Here is a 20,149-nt window from a genome sequence, read left to right on the forward strand (position 1 = left end):
CCTCTGCTGGAGAAAACGCATACTGACTTCTTGAAAGTTAACCCTTGCCTCTTACTTATCACCGCCATGATCAACCGTGTAAATGTTGATCGCTTTCGGCCCTGAAATAAACCTTGTCTAACGGTGCTTCTGAAATTAAAATTCAGAGGACGTTTTAATGTTCATAATTAATTGGCTAATTCAACTGTATACGGAATGCCTAAGTAGACAGTGGCACTAATTGTCTGAGGAAGGGCAGTGTGTCCCGAAACGTCACATGTGGTGAATAAAAAGAAAAAAATATTGGAGCTTTAGTGTGCGGACTTTTTTGTCTTTTACTGTTGCTTTTTGAGTCCAGCACCTACTTTTTAAAATAGTCAGATGTGCGCACCCGCTTCAACACTAATGTAAGCTGTATCACCATCTAAAATGATATACATGGCTAATCATTAAGTCCTCTATCATCTGGCCTGTGTTGCCTTCTTGACGCGGGGATGTCTTAGTGCTCTTCTGATGTCTATGGCATCAGCAAATTGACACTAGATACAACAAACCTATCCTTATTACAAGCAACATGTCGGGAAAATAAAGAATGTAATATATAACATATAGAATGAAATGTCCATTTTGATTATATTATTTTATACATGTATTTTAATGTTTCTGATTCCACACATTACATTTTAGAGGAGAATATTTGCAGTTATACAGCCACACCAGGTGAAGATGCAAATTATTATTTTATGCGCATGCGCAAAAAGCCCAGCTCTGTACACCACCACACCGGTAGTGTGGCTCGAATTCAGTGAGAAATTGAACTGCGTGTTTGAGAGCTCAGGGAAACGTGTTTCTGTTCCGCATATCAAGAACAATCAGCATCATCCACCTCAGATTTGTATGGGGATAAAACGGCAAGGTAATTGATTTCTCAATGTGTGCAATTTATCCAACATTAGAAAACCAAACGGTCCGCATTGTTATGGTTGGGTTATGGTTCCTCCCCTAACATAACTAGTTATTATTTAGCCTAAATGCCAAATTGAGTTATGTATTATTCTTAATGTGTGTATTTCGAAAGAAAGGTCTTCCATGTGTCCATACTGCTGGGTTTCCTTTCAGCATTTTTTGCGATCATCCATGTCATGTTTCCTCACAGTGCAGGCAGAATCCAGGTCAGTTCGGACAAGTTGGGCTCTGCATTCTCCTGTATTTACTGAGTGACTGCAGAACTGGGAGGGAAGGGAATGGAACGGAACGGCCTTGCAATGTGGAGTGACAGCCAATATGATGTCTAGTGAATCTGTAACCCCAGTTAAGCAACAAAGAGTGCACCATGTAAACACATCATGAGCTGAATTATTTAGCTTACCACCGAAAGCACATTCATCATGACAATTCAACATCACAATATATTTAGGCTAGCGATTATAGCTAGCAGTTACATTGAAGTGAGTTTTTTCTTCGTGCATAGAGCATGTACCCATGCGCCGGATGCCAGGCATGAAAGGAATTCTGTTTGTTTTCTATCCGGTAAATAATCAACCAAATTATTTTAAACGAGTGTTATTTACATTGTGATTAGAATATTTACGTGATCTGATTGTGCTCCATAAACTGATCAAGTCATAGCTTAGGTCAGACCTATCACACCCATGCGCACACTGGCGAACTCGTCTCGCCCTCCTTTCAGTTCATAAACAAAAGTGATCTCAGTTGCGCGCCATTTGCGTCACTAGCTATCACGCCGTCGTTGTTACAAGCTCACGGAAGCACGGCGATACATTTATTGCATTACCATGTATATCCGGTACTCGTATCAATCTATTTCTGCGATTTTCGTGTCATGGAAGCTAGTTTTATGATCGGTTGCATAATAGACACTACAGCGTTAAGGCAATTCCTTCCTTTCGCCATTGTTTCCTATCAGGGGTGGGCCAAGTGGAGTTACCCCTTGCGATAAAACACGTGGTTGTCCGGCGTTTTTTCCTTTCAAGGGACAGCGAACTGTACAAAAAATCAACTGAAGGTGAGTTTATGTTGTGGCAGCAACGTGAATTAGACAATGACCTCGTTAGCTATTGTATGTTTATTTGTTTCCTCGTTGTCCTAACATTTCAATCGCTTTGCAGACTTCTGTTTGTCCTTTGTTCTTCCTGGTTTCATCCATCCCCGTGTCCGTGTCAGAGTAGAACCACCTTGCACATGCTTATTAAATAAAAAATACTAGCCTGCAAAGAAGGCTACTCATAGTTGCTTAATGTGGGCGACATGTGTTTCTTGCCAAATGTTTTGATACGCTGTTTGGGTGTTTGTTGTGGTCTGCATCTTTGTGCACCGTGAATGTCGTGGAGTCGACTGTTCATCTCTAGAATGCCTTAGCTGCTACTCAAGGACCGGTCCGGCATGGTCAGGTTATGGCTAAGGTCCATGTACAGCATAGCTAGTGTTGTGGTACACTAACAGCCTGTCAGTTAGCCGGCCACCACCCACGCATTCTCTGTGAGACAGCAATGGTGGCCTCGTTTTTGTTGAGCTGTAGTAGACTAATTGGTGTAATCGCCTTACCATAAATGATCACGTAAGATGCCATGCACCTCAGCTGGCTTCAGAATTGGTGATCAGAAGCTTACAGTGTTGGTGTGCACAAAGTACTTGGCTATCAGGCAAGCCTCAATAGCCACCCCTCCCCATGCACGAGCCTACCTGAGCTGTGTTTTGCCATCAGATACAGTATACGTGCAGTTCATTGAAACCAACTCAGTCATAATGAAATTAGCCAGAAATTAGTCTTTTGTTAAAAAAGCAAAAAATGCTGGTATACTTTACATAATATTATTTTAAGTTAATGTGAGCACTGAATGTTCACCTCATATTTAATGCACTGCTGCTCTGCTGTACTTGTACACATGCATAGTTGAATGAATGGCACCAATTATGGATGTTAATGATGATGATTTTGTCCCTTAACTGACATCTGTGTTTACTGGTGCCGTGTTGCCTGGGTAACCGTCTCCTTGACTCCATCACATATAGGTGAAGGGAAGCAGCATGAACAAAACGCCCCCCAACAGACGCGGCATCACCTTTGAGGTGGGAGCGCAACTGGAGGCTAGAGACAGCCTGAAGAACTGGTGAGTCTTGCACTAGCTTAGCCTACCTCTCTTCCTCCGGTTGTTCAGGATGTATTGATTGAAATGCTGCACTGAAAGTCGTCAGGGGCCTGTAAAAAAAAAAAACATGTGGAACCTGATGCCCATCATTAGGCAGTACAGTAGATGTGCTGATAAGACATCCTTCAAATAAGATAATGCATTAATATGTATATATTTACATGTAGCTTGTGTGCTACAGTGAGATGGGTCTGATATGATATCCTTCAAATAAGATAATGCATTAATAACTATATATTTACATGTCAGGTTTGTAGCTAGTAATACTGTTGTTCACTGAGCATTCCATATATATGGCATGAGCAGATTGACCTAGAAACATACACCTACCTAGCTAGCTACATAGCTGCCGAGTAGGGATGTGATCTGGCCTTCATTTACCTGCGATTAGCTGAATTCTAACTAAATCCTGGCCAGATCCTATTCAGAACAATCCGCCATCTAGGTTTAACCTGTGCCTAGCACTCAAGCTGCACATGTGGTTATTCTTTCACCAGAAGAAAAAAAAAAGATTTCCGCTCCTTGTGTCCCCTCTTTGGCAGGTATGCCGCCAGCATCGAGAAGATCGACTTCGATGACGAGAAGGTCCTGATTCACTACCGGCAGTGGAGCCACCGCTACGACGAGTGGTTTGACTGGGCCAGTCCGTACCTGCGGCCGGTGGAGCGCATCCAGCTGAGGCGGGAGGGACTGCAGGACGAAGGCCCCACCCCTGTGAGAGCCAAACCCAATCAGCTTCCCTCTACTCATTCCGTAGGTCTAGAGGCAAGGGCTTTTTTTCTCCATATTCTATTGGTTCCCCCACTTAAATGGAGAAGAGCACCCTGCCTCTCTGGAATCCTGTATTCTCTGTGAAAGCAAGGTTAAAACAATAGTGATGATGATGATGATAATAATGATAAACTTCTGTCTTTGTGATCAGACAGATGTGGAAGTATGATGATGATGTGAACTTTTTGAATTGTATTCTCTCAATCAAATCCCCTCATGTAACCAATTTTGTTTGAAAACAGGATTCACTCCTGGGAATGACTCATATGTATAACATCAACTGTCATGAGATCCTTTCTGGCACCATTGTGTAACATTGTGGTTGTGGTTTAGCAGTGACCAGGATCAGGATCCACTGCTACAGCCCAGATTGGGACTAGTTCTGCGATCCTAATACTGGATTATTCTGATTCTTTCAGGGCTTTCGCGTGAATGACAAAGTGTTGGCCAGCTGGTCAGACTGTCGCTTCTACCCTGCAACTGTCTTGGCTGTCAACAAGGATGGTGTGTGATTATTTAAAACAGAAATCTGCAGTGTATTGCAAGATGAACTATGGTTCCCTATTTTCGTTCTGAATTTCAAATGATGTGCAAATCCAGTTTCATAATCACTCCTTCTATCTCATCTATTTTCCCTAGCATCCTACACCGTAAAATTTTACGACAACGTTGTACAGACAGTGAAGGGAATCCATGTCAAACCCTATACAAGATCAGTAAGTTTATTCTAAATATTTGTTTTTCTTTTTGTATTTTTTTAGCATATTTGTATTTATTCAGCAGCCCTTTCTAGTGTACCGTGAATTGTAAAGCCAGAGTTTATAGCGTCATTTCTCCCGATAAAGGGTAGATACAAGGGCAAGCCACGGGTGATGGACAGAACCCGAGAGCGGTCATCGGACAGGAAGAACCAGAGCGGGAGGGAGAGGAAGCCACCGGAGAACAGAGCCCTGAAGGGGAAGAGGAGCAGGCCCAGCTCATCTGACCAGGACGGAGAGAGCAACACGGACGAGGAGGAGGAGGAGGAAGATGAGGACGAAGGTCACTGGCACCGGGAGGAACAGGAGTGCGCCGGAGTAGAACTCCTGCCCGTTAGCCTGATGGACGAGGAGAGGAAGCCCGAGATGGAGGAAGAGGAAGAGGATACTCGCTTAGCTATCGGGAACGAGGGGATGAAAACTAATGGGGAGACTGACCAGAAGGGGTCAGCGGAGAGTAATGGCGTAGCAGAGGCGTCCAGTCATCATGGAGGGGGCGGCGGGAATGGAGGGCGGGAGTCGAAGGAAGAGGGTCACGCAGAGGAGACGAGAGAACCAGGGACACCAGGTGAGTGCATCAGTACAGCACGCTCGCAGTACCAGACACACTCATAGGAAGATGCTACTGACTTTATCTTAAGGCTTATGCAAAGCACACAGCAATTTAGTAACGGTAGTAAGAGATGTGCAGTCAGTGCACGATATCATGATCAGTACATGTAGGTACGAGTACATCATGGGTCCCTGTCCTGTCTGAAGCCGAGTGTGTGTGCTTTTCAGATTCCGGCTCAGGAAAGGAGGACGGCAATGGATCAGGTGTCAGGAAGAGGAGAGTGTCCGTGGAGCAAGCGTGCCCCTCGAAGAAGAGCAAAGCTGACAACCTCTCAGGTTTGTCCTTTGTTATTTTTAGTCAGTACCTCTTGCCCAGCCAACGAGAATCATTTCTCAGCTTTGAAGGTCACCGGTGTTGACGATGACACGTCATTGCGATATGAGTTCTATCTACATTGTGTTCATTTATTCTTCTAGAACATGGCCTGCACAATGGAACTACTCCCCACACTGAGGCATCCAATCAAAACCTGCCAACTGCACAAGTGTCTGCGCCGACTGAAGCGACTCCAGCTCAGCCGTCCAATAACGCAGAGGCCCAGAAGGCCGAGGGCCAATCTGTGGTGCCCGCACCGCCTATTAAACGTAAGTAGAAGCGATGCTGGTTACGTGTTGAGCTGTAAGTGTGTGTGAATCAGCTATTTAGTAAACAAGGTCATATGTGCCACTTATTCATTGAAGGGGAAAAAATGTGCAGGGTTTTGTACTCTGGACCTACGGGGCTGTGTAAGTGGACACTATACTATGGTCTAGTGTCCGTTGTTAGCCTGTTCATTTAAGTGGTTAATGTGAGGGAGAATCAGGAGAATTGTATCTAAAATGGGTGTCCCTACAGCGGTGATTCTTCAACTTTTTGTCCTGCACAAAAAAAGAAACATGGCCAAGTCTTATGACCCCCTTCTCTCCCAACCCACTGATTTGACAGTGCCGATGGGGGGGGGGGGGTTGAGTCCATAAGCTGGCTTGTTAATGTTACTGCCTTATCTCTGCCCTCTGCTGGTTGAAGAGTGTAACAACAATTGTTTTTGCTTTCCACCTACTTTGTGATTATGCAATATCTCTTTTTAGGTTAAATGTATCTGTGCAGTGTGCGCTGCCCTGTGCACTATGCACTGAATGCTCAACGTCAAAATCTCATATCAGTGTTCTGAAATCTGAAAGGGCAGTAAAATCTGTTAGTCCAAAGTTCCTAAAGCTTTAGTAAAGTTTTTTAAAATCCATGTGAAGTGAATATACTATATAGTATACTTCAATATTTGATATATACATTGATTTTTTTTAGTGAAATGTGTAGATCTTCAATTGTTTTAAATATTTTGTTAGTGTTATTATTTCAGTTGTGTGATTAATGGCTGATTTTTAATGGCTTTATGATGTTTGTCTTTTCTCCCAGCTGTAAGGAAGCAGGGCTTCCACAACCCCAACAGATTCAGCAGAGAGCCATGTGAGTAAATGCCTGTTGAAAGGCCCCCTCTGTGTTGCAAAAGAGAAAGAAACTGTTTATCTCTCTCTCTCTCTCTCTCTCTCTCTCTCTCTCTCTCTCTCTCTCTCTCTCTCTCTCTCTCTCTCTCTCTCTCTTTCTCTTTCTCTTTCTCTTTCTCTTCCTTATTCTCAACCCATCTGTATGTCCCGTCTGTCCCCTCAGTGTACAGAGTGGTGAAGAACCAGCCGCCCCCTGTCCTCTCCATCAACCTGGACCACAACGCCTTCAAGTGCAGCGTGCCGGGCTGCACCAAGTCCTTCCGCAAGGCCAAGCTGCTGCACTACCACATGAAGTACTACCACGGCGAGGAGAAGCCCCTGGAGGGCGAGCTCAGCCCCAGCACGGGTGGCCCCAAGCAGGCCGGGGAGAAGCAGGCGGCCCCCGTCCCGAGGGACAGCCCCAAGCGGAGACGCACCATCTCTGCCTCAATGCGTGAGTGCCGGTCGGACACAAGCCACCTTTACGGGCACACAAATGCATACACGTGCACACACCCACATATGGATGTTCGTTTTATACCATCAAGTATAAGTAGTAAGTAGCTTTGGTCATTGATACTTAATGAGTTGTATTGGTCTAATCAAAATCATATGCAAATACACCATCCACACTTTAAGGAACACGCCGACTCTTTTGGACTTTAGCTTAGTCATTGTACTACCCAGAGTCCGATAAGTCGATACATAACCTTCTCATCTCCGTGCGTGTAGTTACTTGGTCTAGCTCACCCACCACTAGCCTAGCTTAGCTCAAGTGCCTCGAAGTGCCCAGCATCAATAGCAGACACATCCCAATAGTGACAAAAGAATTCCAATATTTTGAATGAAAGCATAGTTCCAAGTAGTAAATACAAATGTCTCATTTGATATTTTTATTTGTACACGTTGTAACAATACAAAACACAGCTTGTAATTATTTTGTCACTCATTGGGAGATGTCGCTATTGAAGCTATTTAGGTACTTGTGCTAAGCTAGGTTAGTGGTGGGTGCGTCAGGCAATTAACTACACACACGAGAAGGGTGATGAGAAAGGTATCGGTTTGCCTAACTCTAGATTAGTCCTAAGTATAGATATAATCTAAAACGAAAGGTGTGAACGGTGTATGTTTCATGAATGTGTGTGTGTGTGTGTTCGTGTACATTTAGATTCTTCTCAGCATAGTCCTAGTCGGACCCCCACGTCCCCTAGATCCGATGCCAAGGCTGGGGTGCTGTTTGGGGAGAAAAGGCGCACATCAGCGCCCCCTATAGTCGACATTCAGCTTCAGCTCCAGCAGCAGCATCAGTATCATCAACAGAGGCCCTCACTGAAGGAGAAGAGCAAGGAGAACCTGCTGGAGAGGAATATCCACGCAAACATGGATCGAGACCGGGACAGGAGCCCTATAGACATAGGTAAGAGAGAGAGTGTGTGTGTGTGTGTGTGTGTGTGTGTGTGTGTGTGTGTGTGTGTGTGGGTGTGTGGTGATGCTTCTGGACCTTTACTAAAAGATATTACTACTTCCTCATATTTTTGCAACTATCAATATCTACCATGTACTATGTGATCATGAAATTGCACAATTTTTTAACAGTGCAAGTTATGTGAGCATGGTGGGAAAAGACTTTAGAGAACCACATCAGTCATGATGAGCAGATTCTTGTTTAAACAAGTAACCTTCTTATCAGTCATGTTTCTAATGCAAAGTGCTTATGGGCATGCATTTGGATGGTGGGCCTTTTGAGGGTTTGCTAATGGGAAGGTTTGGAGCCCTGTTTGTTTGGAGTATTGAGTTACAAAATGGCTACTTTCATTGACAATCACTGGATGGTCCTTTGGAGACAACGGTAAAGCTACACAACACAGAAAAATGTGTTATTGCGAGTAAAAATGGCTATTCAGACTTTCATGGAAGAAATAGAAACTGGCATGTTTGTCTGATGCTATAAGATGGCTGTAGCATGTTCTATAGGGCAGACTCACATCACCAAACCAGAGATCAGTACTGTAGTCTTGTGGAGATTTGAAAACCTTTAATTCCTGAACAAAAACATTCCTCTGAGCAGTATGCCTCAAAGAACGAGAGAAGCCGAAAGACAAGAAACCAAAGGATTTCCTCCGAATTAAACTGAAGAAGAAGAAAAAGAAGAAGAGATCTAAGTCTGGTAAGAAAAAAAACACTGCCTGGTTAAAAAAAAAAAAAAAAAAACGCCTCAGGCCATATCAACAGTCTTCTCTGCATCCGCTTGTTTCTGCTTTGAGTCTCCGAGCCAAACCAGCCCTTGGTTAGTCTGATGCTCACTCTGACTCCTAGGGAATTCTGCAGTCGAGGGACTCACTCAGCAGATTTAAAGCTTTAAACCGAACAGCAATTTTCCCACACAGTCTGTTGTTTTGTTTTGTTTTGTAAAAAGCACGGGTAGTGGTAGTGGGGCGAGAGCGAGAAGGATGAAAGGATGCTGCTTAAGTTGGTTTCCAAAGTCTGAGTCAAAACTACATTGCTCAGGGATTACGCTATACACTATGCCTCACACGTACAGACAGAATTTCAGTTGGAGATTGCAGATACATTATACACTTCATGTTTTTCTCTAATCATGGAAACTTTCCATGCAATGCAAATCGACAGCTATCAGCTTAATCCATACGCTGTCATTGGCTTATTCATATGCATAACATAGGCTTATCCTTCATAACATAATCTTAACGCGACACTCATAATAATAATAAGGTATAGAGATGGTCTGTGTAGGGAGCTATGTTCTAAAGGGAGTGTTTTGCCCATACCTTGACTTTAGCTCAGTCATGCCTATATTCTGGAAACAAGATGTCTTGACATGATCTGTGGGAATTGCTGTTTGGAGTTGGTCGGCCATGACTGCGTCGTGATTGACAGGACTGCATGTCTCTTCTCTTCTGGGCGTCTCGGAACCTCTGCCCTGATGCCTCCTTAGCCTCACCGAGCTGCTTTATCCTCACCCCCCCTCCCCTCCCCCGTTTGTTTGCCTGAATGTCATGGTTGCAAAACTGATTTCTGATTTACGTTTTATTTATTTATTTGATTTGATTTGTTTTATTATTTTTTTTTTTAACGTTTTTTAACGAGTAATCTGTTGCTTTGCGTCTGCTTTCTCCCCCCCTCCCCCCCTCCCTCTCCCCTCCACTCGTTCCCACTGTTGTGGCCAGATTTCAGAGGTAGTGAGGAGAACATTGACATCTCAGTGTTCCAGCAGCACTCCTCCTCCAAATTGGGCTTGTCCCATAAATTCCCCCCCGCATTCAGTCACAAGCCCGAGGCGTACCCCAGCAGGCCCGGACACTTCCACACACAGCCAAGTCGTGTAGATGGTGGGTACTCGCGTGCGTTTGTGTGGGTGTTTGTGTCTATGGTGTCACTGACGTCTTTCTCTTTCCAGGCTTGGCATCATTCAGATATAGACCTGCTCTCAAACGTCATTGCCTTCGTTTTACTATCATTAGAATTCAGAGTTTTGAAGAAATCTCTGGTGAGGGACTATAATGGTTCCTCAGTAAGCTGAAGCTGATGATATATGGGCCAGATTTTGTAGCTGTGTTGCTGGGCAACCACATAACCGATTCCATGTGTTCTGATTGGATGCTAACGAAAATTTGCCTACCGATGACTTGAAAATGTTCAGAAAAACAGTCGCTATCCAATATCAGTGGGAATGTGCAAGAACAGCAGTACTCAGGCACATTGGCAGCAACATTGCTCAGAAGGTTGCCTTGTGTATCATCAGTTTAAGAATAACATGGCATGGAATGCATGAGAACAGGTCTTGTTTCCATGGTGTCAGGTCTTAGCTTCCTTGCAGCTTCCTGTGCTTTCCCTTATATAGTTGTCCATTGTTGTGTGAGTTGTCACGAATGTGAGTCTGTGAGCTAGACTAGGCCGTAGAGTCAAGGTCCCACTCCAACGGTCTCAGATTCCAATCCTTGTGATTGGTCAAAGTGATTTTCGGGTCTCCGCCTATCTCTGCCCTCTGTAGATGAGGACTATGCGACGGATTGGTCCACAGACAGCTGTGGGTGGAGCGAGGAGGAGGCGGATTGCGGCGCCACAGACCCTTTCCTGAGCGACGACTCCGCGGCCACGGGAACGCGAGGCTCGGAGATCGTGCGCTGCGTGTGCGAGGCGGAGGAGGACAACGACTTCATGATCCAGGTGAATGAGACGAACCGGCTCGGTGACTGCTGTGGGGCGACTGCAGTCCTTTACCTGGAGACAACCACCACCTCTGTCTTTGAACACCAGAGTGGTGTCCATTTGTGTCTGTTTCCATTTTTGCCAAGTGCCGCGGTTGTTGTCCTAACTTTAGTGACCATTGATTAGGAATACTAAGCCCACAGCATTTCAGCGGTCCACCTGTAGATGGACTGAGTAATGGTTGATTTTGTTATTGAGCTATTATTAAGTGGGAATGTTTTCATGTCCACAAAATGAAGCAATTGTGTGTGTTTGAGAGACTGATGATGTCTTCGGAGCTTGATGTTCTCAAGCACTGTGCCAGAATTTAGCTGCTGATCGGACCATTAAAGATTTGGAAATATAGAAAAAGTATTGCAAGGGGTCCGATGCAAACATCTCTTGACAGAAAATGTCCTGGCGCTAACCGCTGTCTCCCGCTCCGCAGTGTGAGGAGTGTCTGTGCTGGCAACACGGCACCTGCATGGGCCTCCTGGAAGACAACGTCCCCGACAAGTACACCTGCTACATCTGCAGAGACCCACCAGGTGAGCACCACACCGCCTGCAATACACAGCTCAGTGTCCCAGACAAGTGCACCCACGTGGTGAACTACTCACTCAGCACCCACACCCACCTAGGCTAGGTAAACCCACCCCTGATCTGATCTGCTGTCCATTTGGATTCCGCTCTGCCGCTCAGGCTGCAGACCTGCACATCTATCTCTCCTGCTTCCTGTCCACGTTTGCCGGCTCCAATCACAAACTGGCTTATCCACCAGGCGCATCCAGATTGTGGTTCTGATTGGTTGAAGGACTTATCCTGGCGCATGTTATTTGAACTATGCCCATTGATCACGCCGCTTGTGCAGTAAGAATAATGCATAGACTCCCCAGACTAATGTTCAATCTTAAAAGATCGAGCTTAGTATGGTTATAGCCAGACTAACATCCACCCTTTAACCCAAAGTTAAAGTTGACCGATGTTTATCCAAAGCATCACGGAGTCGCAGAGGCGGGTTCAGGAATCTAACCCAGGTTGAGCAATTGTCAGTCGGGTGTTCCACCACAGCCTGCAATACACAGCTCCATGTCCTGCACAAACACACACAGTGCCACTCCCCACACAAATACACACAGCTACTCGTCCCCACCCAAATACACACAGCTACTCGTCCCCACCCAAATACACACAGCTACTCGTCCCCACACAAATACACACAGCTCCACATCCCACACCGCTTATCCCCCAGCTGAGGACGTCCCCTGCTGGGTTCAGCACCAAACAGCAGGCCTTTCTGCTCTCGCACGGAGACTGATGGAGAAATCCAGGCTCTGCCGGGCCTTAATCTGCAGCATAACTAAGCCGGTCTCGTATTAATCCGCCTTGAGTTACATATTAGAGGGAATTACACGTTCCTGTCTCTCACGGTGGATAGCATTAAAAAATATATTGTATTCCTGCTGTGTTTATGGCCTTCAAGAGGTTCTGGCATCACTAATTGGGATTATGTTGTACTTAGTAGTATATGTTTTATTATTATTATTATTATTTTAGCGGTTTGCCTTAAATTCAGCTGGTGGGTCTCTGTGTTTACATTTGTGTGTGTGTGTGTGTGTGTGTGTGTATCTGTATCCGTGTAGGCCAGAGACAGAGCCTGCGGTACTGGTACGACCGGGAGTGGCTGAGCAGTGGACACATGTACGGCCTGTCTTTCCTGAAGGAGAACTACTCGCATCAGAACGCCCGCAAGATCACCACCACGCACCAGCTCCTCGGAGACGTGCAGCAGGTCCTGGAGGTGCTCAATGGCCTGCAGCTCAAGATCAGCGTCCTGCAGTGAGTACAGCCAGCCTGGTCCTACCATACTCTCGTATAAGTATATATACATTTTTGATCCCCGGCGGGAAATTCGGTCTCTGCATTTATCCCAATTAGTGAACACACACAGTGAGGTGAAGGACACATTAACTCAGTGCAGTGAGCTGCCTACCCAATAGCGGCGGCTGCGGCGCTCGGGGAGCAGTGAGGGGTTATGTGCCTTGCTCAAGGGCACTACAGCCATGGACTGGTCGAGGATCGAATCGGCGACCCTCCGGTTACAGGCTCGAAGCCCTAACCAGTAGGCCACGGCTGTCCCAAAATTCATAATGTACAGAGAGTCTGGCCACTTTCCATTGCCAAGCATGAATTTCCTTGAATGCGGATACTCTGTTGATGTTTAAAGCTATTGGATCTGCCCAGAGCCACTCCGATCCGCCATAACCAATCGCTAACGTTTGGTCGTGACATGACATGCTCAAACTAGCGCACGACCTCAACGTCATCGTTATCGTTCTCAGCTACTCCCTCTGTTCGCTGATTGGACCTGCACATTTTTAGTCTTGAGAAAACCCGCGAATATACTGCAGACCCAGACTCTCTGTACATTATGAATGTACGCGAGTATGGTAGGACCAGGCTAGAGTACAGCGCCACCCTCTGGCCAAAAGCATTCTAGGGCGCTGGCATGGAGACAGTCCTCAAGCAGCGACTCTATACAAGCTTTGTTCTGTGAGCTCACCGCAGAGAGGATGATGCAAGCCGAACTATCCATTCCTCCCTTTGAAACTGCTCTGTGGTGGTCATTGCATGTAGAAGAGAGTGCCTTTTTTTTAGTTGCCACTTGCCAGGCAAGAGGGAAGAAATGAGTGGCAGAGAGATTTCACGTTTCCACAAGAGAAATTGATGGGAAATGTTTCTGGGGTTGAATTTCCCCTTGGGGATCAATAAAGTATCTATCGGTCTGTCTGTCTGTCTGTCTAGTTAGTGCAGAGGCCCTAAATACCATATTGCACAGTTAAATGGATGTGAATGAAACATCAGATGTGCGAATCCAGCTCAGTTCCTAAATAGATTGCAGACAGGCTTTTTCATGTCCCGAAAGGATTTCTAAATATAGCACAAATACAGTGATTAATGCCTCCTCGCTATTTTTAACGCTCTGCAATCTGAAAATGGTGATAACGCTTTCTAAATATACTCCAGAGGCTTCCTGAGACATAATTTTCTGCCTGTTTTTACCCGGGCCTGAGAACTCACTTGAAGCCACCACGCTTCATTCTATTGTCCCACCAGGTTATCTAAGTCCTTGAGTTCTTGCATGGGCCATCACAAGACTGAAGGAGCCTCTCAGTACTGTGTTCTCTATGGACCATGTGTATTGTTAGGGTATCTCCTCACAGAGAGGAGGGCACTCCTGCCTGGCATTACCCTATCCCACCCATAGTGTCTATTTATTTGCAAATGTACATACTACATTTAGTCTTATACTGTACATAGCCTTATTCTACTGCCCTTCATTCTATTCTTACTGTTCTGTTTTTATTCTATTATGTTTTGATTGATTGATTTGATTATGATTTGATTGAGGGTTATTTACGCAAACCTGGCCAATAAAGCTGATTCTGACTCTGATTTAGTTTGAATAGGTGTGCAGACACCGAAAGGTTTTTGGAGACTGAGTGTGCCTCTCAACATCTCTCCTCGATCCTCCATGCTCGGTCCTCCAGGCTCGTTCCCACTGATGTATAACTAACACTGGATAGACTATCATTCTTTATGTAGATCATTGAGGACGAGGACGAGGACCGAGGAAGGGAGGGAGGATGCGTAAAAGATGAATGAGAGGCACCCTGAGACTCAATGCCGTCTGTCCCTCTCTCTCACACAGGAGTCAGACCCACCCAGACCTCCGCCTGTGGTGCCAGCCGTGGCGGCCGGCGGGCAAGGCCATCAAGAAGGAGGAGGACCTGGACATGACGACGTACGGCGGCCACGGGAGCGAGGTCCAGCGCCGGGCGCAGTCCACCTCGTCGTCGTCCATGTCCTCGTCGGTGTCCTCGTCGTGCTCGTCGCCGCTCAGCTCGCGGTTTCAGGACGCCTTCATCTCGTACATCAGCAGCGAGCACTGCTACCAGAAGCCGCGGGCGCTGGTGGTGGAGAAGAGGGGCGGCTCCTACATGGACGCAGATCTGCACGCCTACGACACGCAGAGGCCCCACGGCAGACAGCGCTCAGACCAGGCAAGTACAGGACCGTAATGTCAGACCAGGCAAGTACAGGACAGTGATGTCAGACCAGGCAAGTACAGGACAGTGATGTCAGACCAGGCAAGTACAGGACTGTGATGTCAGACCAGGCAAGTACAGGACAGTGATGCATGTTGCTGGAGAACCACTATTTAAAAAAGTGGGGGAAAACAAGCAGACACCCTGCCCAGACTTTCATTAGGAGTTCATTGGACTGGTAGATGAACAGGCTTTAATAGAAACCCTTCTCCTCTGTGAGAGCTTCTGTAGGTGCACATCTCTGCACACGTTTGTGTGTGTACGTGTTCATGTGTGTGATAAATTACCCGATTTGTGTTTAAGACATGTTTATCCTCTGCTTACCTTCATATTTGATGTGTCTGTGTGTGTGTGTGTATTAGGAGTCTGACTGTGGGCTGTGGGGCCCTGAGGTGAAGGTGAAGCAGGAGGAAGAGGATGAGTATCTCAGCAGCCATAACCCCACGACCCCCATCCCCACCAATACCAGCAGCAGCAGCGCCCAGCAGCAGCAGTGGCAGGCCAACCTGCTGGACCACATCGAGTCCGTGCAGGACGAGGTGTGCCACCGCATGGACTTCATCGAGAGGGAGCTGGACAGTGAGTCCACACACTCCTATTTATATTTATTTTAAGTATATTTTTGGGGCTTTTTATGCCTTTAATGATAGGATAGTTGACTTGACAGGAAGTGAGTGGGAGAGAGCGTTGGGGTGGGATCCTGAAAGGACCACGGGGCGGGAATCGAACCTTGGTTGCCACCATTAGACCTTTACCTTTTCTTGATTCCTTTATGGAAGCTTTACAGACTTCATTTGAAAGTAAGGCACTAAGTGTTCAAGATCAGCCTTTGCAGTCAGTGAGCATTTTCATTATCTCAAGCCCATGAAATTTTTTCACATTCAAACAATCCTCTCCTCACGATCCGTTTGCTGCCCATTCTGTGAGTACACTAGTCTGTACACAAACCACTGTAGGCAGCCCAGGCTCCAAAAAAAGGAAACCGAGAAAGTGAGGACGGCCTGTCCCCCAAACGAAAACGAAACCCTGAGTGGGAGGGGTGAGCGACCTCTCCGGTGCATATCGTTTGGTCCTTCGTTAAAATATAGTGCACGTTGTTTTGGACAGCAGCGTATGCTAATCCATTTTAATATAAACGTAAGCCAACGTGACCTAAGCAAGTGCAAATCTGATGGAAGTCAAATGAATCCGTCTGTGTGCTTGGACTATGACCATCATATCAATCAAACCATTTAAATAGTCAGTTTGTACATATCAGAGACACTCCCCTAGCGATTGAAGTGTTTTTAGCAACCGCACTGCATATCCTTACGGACCACAAACTTGAAAGACAGCCTTAACTTGTAAGCAAGGTGGATATGCATTCAGCACATCACTACGTTCAGCACTTCTCTGTAGACGGCCGTTGCCTTGGGCACATCGTGCATTAGCGCGATTTTGGTTAACACTCCAGTCAGCTTGTAATTAAGGCCAGACAAAATGCTGACAGAAGTCTTGCAAATCTGTTCCCTTTAATTAGTCAGGCTTGGATGCAGTGAACCCTTCTGCTCTGCAATACAAATCTGGAGTTGCTTACCTCTGCCTTAAGTGTTGGAGAGCTCGTTTTAGATATATGGCCTACAAATCAGTCAATATGTGTGCTGTTATTTGCTCTTCCTGTTAGTTAGTCTTGTAATTGGTTTCTGTGTAATTGAGATCAATTGCAGGTCAGATGTACCCTGGAAATCCAGAGTTCTCACGAGAGCACAATTTGAATTGTGTCCGCAAGATACTCTGGCAATGAGCAATGATGCACGTTACTTTTACCGCAGGAACCGGGGGAAACCAAAAAAGGAGTGGGCGAGCTAAACTGATGACGACAGCGCTACAACTTTTGTTTTTGGTCGTAGTGTTATCCAATTGCGTCGAAGTCCAGAATCAGTCAGAGCAAACTTTGGTCGTGGTGTTATCCAATTGCGTGCAGTGAGATTTTCAAATGCATGCTTGGTGCTGCCCCTCGAGTTGGGCCATTTTCATTATTTGTGGCCAGACCCTTAATCTGAAAGATTCCAGGGTCTGGTTTACTACCAGGCTAGGTCAGATGCCCTCATTTGCAGAACATCTAATCTCTCCTAAATTCTCCTGGAATGACTATGCACACTAGTGTCTTATTGTGTGTATGAATTGAAGAATTTCAATGCATTTGCGTGTGTGTGTGTGTGTGTGTGTGTGTGTGTGTGTTAATAAATATGTATGTGTGGATGCTGATGTATGTGTGTGTGTGTGTGTGTGTTTAAGTGTACGTTTGTGTTTCTAAATGGCCCGTTTTCGTCCCGTGCAGTGCTGGAGAGCTGTCTGGACTACACAGGCGAGCTGGAGCCGCCGGAGCCTTTGACGCGCCTTCCCCAGCTCAAGCACCGCATCAAAGAGCTGCTCTCAGAGCTCGGCAAGGTGCAGCAGATTGCCCTCTCCTGCACCACCTGAGGGCGCCAGAGAGCAGCACGGCCCAGCAGCCTGCCAGCGTGCACCACCAAAGAATGAAAACCAGGAAGAACTGACATTTGAAAAAGGGAAAAGTGATATATCATTTCATTTAAGACGTATAATGCGCCCATACTACAATCTCATCTCTACCGCTCCTTTATTCTATGAAGTGCTGATTCTAAAACAGCATGGACTGGTGAAAGGCATATTAAAGTCTGCTCCAGTGTTTGTAGAGGAGGGCTCAAGGCAGTGGTGATTGTCGGGTATCTCTGATGTGCTGTAACGATGAGAATCTACCTGAATGTTTGTGCTACCAACTACAACATTTCCGTTCTCCTCTGTCCTTTTTTCAAAGACTGTTCAGAACTGCATCTATTGTGATGAAGGATTAATTTAGCAGTGCTGGCTGTCATGCTTCCCTTAATCTCCTCTCCCCAAAAAATATTTGAGCACTTTGTCTCTGATCAATTGCACACTGTAGACTGTTTGTAGATGATTGACCTGAGCGTAGTCTGAATTTTTGGGTTGTTCTGATTGAGCACGGGCCATCTTCAAATATGTTATACTGAAAAGGCATCACAGAACTTCAGTCCCACTTGCATCAATAATTTATTGTATTTAATCACATTTTTGTGTGATTATTTTTTAAATGTCCAGCTCTTCATGTTAACGCGGAAGCATTTAGAGTGGTGTACTCTGCCCTTTTGAGACTGTGAAGGTATTCTCTGTAGAGCTTGTTTCCTTGAGCGAATCCTCCGTTTCCGTTTTCATCTCATACAAAAACAGTGTTGGAAGCACTCAACAGTTGGTGGTATTTTTTTGTTCGTTTGTTTCTTGTATCTGTTGTCCATTTCCAGTTCTTTTTCCTTTGTAAATAATTTTGAAAAAAAAATTGTCTTTGTTCACTTTATTTATTGCTTTAGCAATGCAAAATGGATTGAGTCATTGATGTGCAGAATACCTTACTTGTTCACAACACCGGTATATGTGAAGATGAGCCTATGCTATGGTCCACATGAAATCAACTGCTTTGTCACTGAAAACTGAAAGTAGAGTTCTAATTCTGTCAGTACCTCCTTAAAGGGCATTTCAGGTGCTTTTGTTGACTTGTTTAGTACCTTTATTTTCTGTAAGGAATCCATCTTAAACAGACCTATTCCCTTCTATTCCTATGTGTGAAACAAGTGAATTTAAATCTGTGATTCTGCAGATCTTCTGTCTGTACAGTCTCTTACCAGTAAAGAGAATGCAGGTTCCATGTCATACAATTGGTTGGATAAAAAATGTTTATTTTGCAGTTCTTGTTGGGCAAACTACAGTGGCACTTGTCAATAAATTCAAACCTCTCCTCTGGATTTGTCCCGGTCTCCTTACATTTCTGTTTGCAAGTCTTGAAAGAGTAACTCTATTTTAACAGAGGTTTGAGATTTAGTGTTGTATAAATATAGAAGTCCTCAAACTTGCAAAACTCTGAAAGACAGTGATGGTTAATAAAAGGTAGTATGGAAATGTTGGGATTTGGATTCAAGAAAAGGCACCCAGAACGTAGTCACTTTGGAAATATTACCTACACTTTAAAATGAACAAAAAAAATTTTGTGGAAAAGGATAAAGCATCCGATTAACACATATTACAGTTTATTCTAACATATACTCTATTTTATCCTACCTATGAAAAGCAAAATATGTAAGGTGCCTGTATACGCCTTTGCCAACAAAATGTTAGGACGAGGATTCAGATTAGTAGCCTAGTTCATATTTTATCAGATAACCTCACGGGGGCGTTCCGTCTATGGGGCGTACACATGCATTTGTGCAGCTGCTTCGCTTGTCCTCCTTGATGTCTTGGCTGCAATGTGTGGATAGTTCCGCCCAGCGAGAGTGACATCGACAGAGAAAGCGGCGAGAGTAGCGTACAGCCGAACCGAAACGTGCATCCGAACGGACCGCGCATCTACATTGTTTCAGTTAAAGAGACCCTGTTGGAAAATTTCTTTGAAGTCGGGAGTCGTTTTATAATTTGTTCCAGGCGGTAAGTAGGCTACAGCGCATCGCAGTCGAGCTATGATCCATTTTTTCTCTCTAAAATGTCAAATGCAGATGTGGATATCGCAGTGATGAACATAATATGAAGCTTAAGTGACATTGCCGGTTGAGAAACATATTCAAATGGCTTCGATTTCAATATAGGCCAATACAACAATTATGTTTTTGTCAGTTAATTCTTCCAATTAGGCTACCGCGTCTACAATAAAATCTGGTTTACGAGAGCAGTAGCCCACATTTAGCAAACCGCTTATGCCTTTCAAGATTATTCACAGAAGTTATATAAGAGGAAAGGGGGGATATTATAGAGAATGAATGGCTGTTGATATTGGAACCTTCTTCGGTCTTTAATTAGGCGTTATGGCTACTGTCACATTCATCCAATTAATCTAAAGTTTTGTATCCCCATAAGAAATTTACGCATACCAAAATGTCAGTGAGATATTAACGGTCCGTTTCTGTTGTAGCATCGATAGTTTACCTTGATCATGAAATATAGCCTCAGTTATGCAGCCCATGCTGGTGAACAATTCAACAGATATAATCGAGCATGCCTTGTGCGCAGAGAGGAT

At 45.1% G+C, this 20,149-nt stretch overlaps 2 protein-coding genes across 9 annotated transcripts in view; both read left to right on the top strand.

The window, feature by feature from the left end:
• The first annotated feature begins 742 nt into the window (after positions 1-742).
• On the top strand, positions 743-18,885 carry phf20a (PHD finger protein 20, a). Of its 5 annotated transcripts, none has more exons than XM_062546017.1 (20): positions 743-895; positions 1,136-2,005; positions 3,013-3,110; positions 3,692-3,914; positions 4,340-4,424; positions 4,560-4,636; positions 4,766-5,246; positions 5,459-5,566; positions 5,708-5,875; positions 6,684-6,734; positions 6,936-7,205; positions 7,920-8,168; positions 8,820-8,918; positions 9,940-10,101; positions 10,764-10,939; positions 11,409-11,508; positions 12,604-12,799; positions 14,673-15,024; positions 15,432-15,648; positions 17,390-18,885. In XM_062546017.1, exons 3-20 carry the CDS (start codon positions 3,028-3,030, stop codon positions 17,530-17,532), a joined length of 3,240 nt encoding a protein of 1,079 aa, XP_062402001.1. In that variant the 5' UTR covers positions 743-895; positions 1,136-2,005; positions 3,013-3,027; the 3' UTR covers positions 17,533-18,885. The 5 variants fall into 5 exon arrangements, with proteins under 5 accessions (XP_062402001.1, XP_062402003.1, XP_062402002.1 ...); XM_062546019.1 differs by having other exon boundaries at positions 3,692-3,902; XM_062546018.1 differs by lacking the exon at positions 1,136-2,005.
• Positions 18,886-19,342: 457 nt separating this feature from the next.
• ndrg3a (ndrg family member 3a) overlaps positions 19,343-20,149 on the top strand; it is a 49,760-nt gene continuing 48,953 nt past the window's right edge. For 2 of the 4 annotated variants that reach the window (XM_062546023.1, XM_062546024.1), the window contains exon 1: positions 19,343-19,563. The gene's annotated coding sequence lies outside the window, so the exon portion shown is untranslated. The remainder of the gene's footprint in view (positions 19,564-20,149) is intronic. The other 2 variants (XM_062546026.1, XM_062546028.1) reach the window with 2 other exon arrangements.

This window comes from Sardina pilchardus, chromosome 9 (genome assembly GCF_963854185.1).
Source record: "Sardina pilchardus chromosome 9, fSarPil1.1, whole genome shotgun sequence".
NCBI lineage: Eukaryota > Metazoa > Chordata > Actinopteri > Clupeiformes > Clupeidae > Sardina > Sardina pilchardus.

Bases quoted from the DNA above. Each gene is read 5' to 3' on its own strand.
- phf20a (XM_062546017.1), top strand. From the start codon at position 3,028: ATGAACAAAACGCCCCCCAACAGACGCGGCATCACCTTTGAGGTGGGA. The intron at 5,567-5,707 runs GTTTGTCCTTTG...TTATTCTTCTAG, and splicing joins CAAAGCTGACAACCTCTCAG to AACATGGCCTGCACAATGGA. The intron at 8,919-9,939 runs GTAAGAAAAAAA...TGTTGTGGCCAG, and splicing joins GAAGAAGAGATCTAAGTCTG to ATTTCAGAGGTAGTGAGGAG.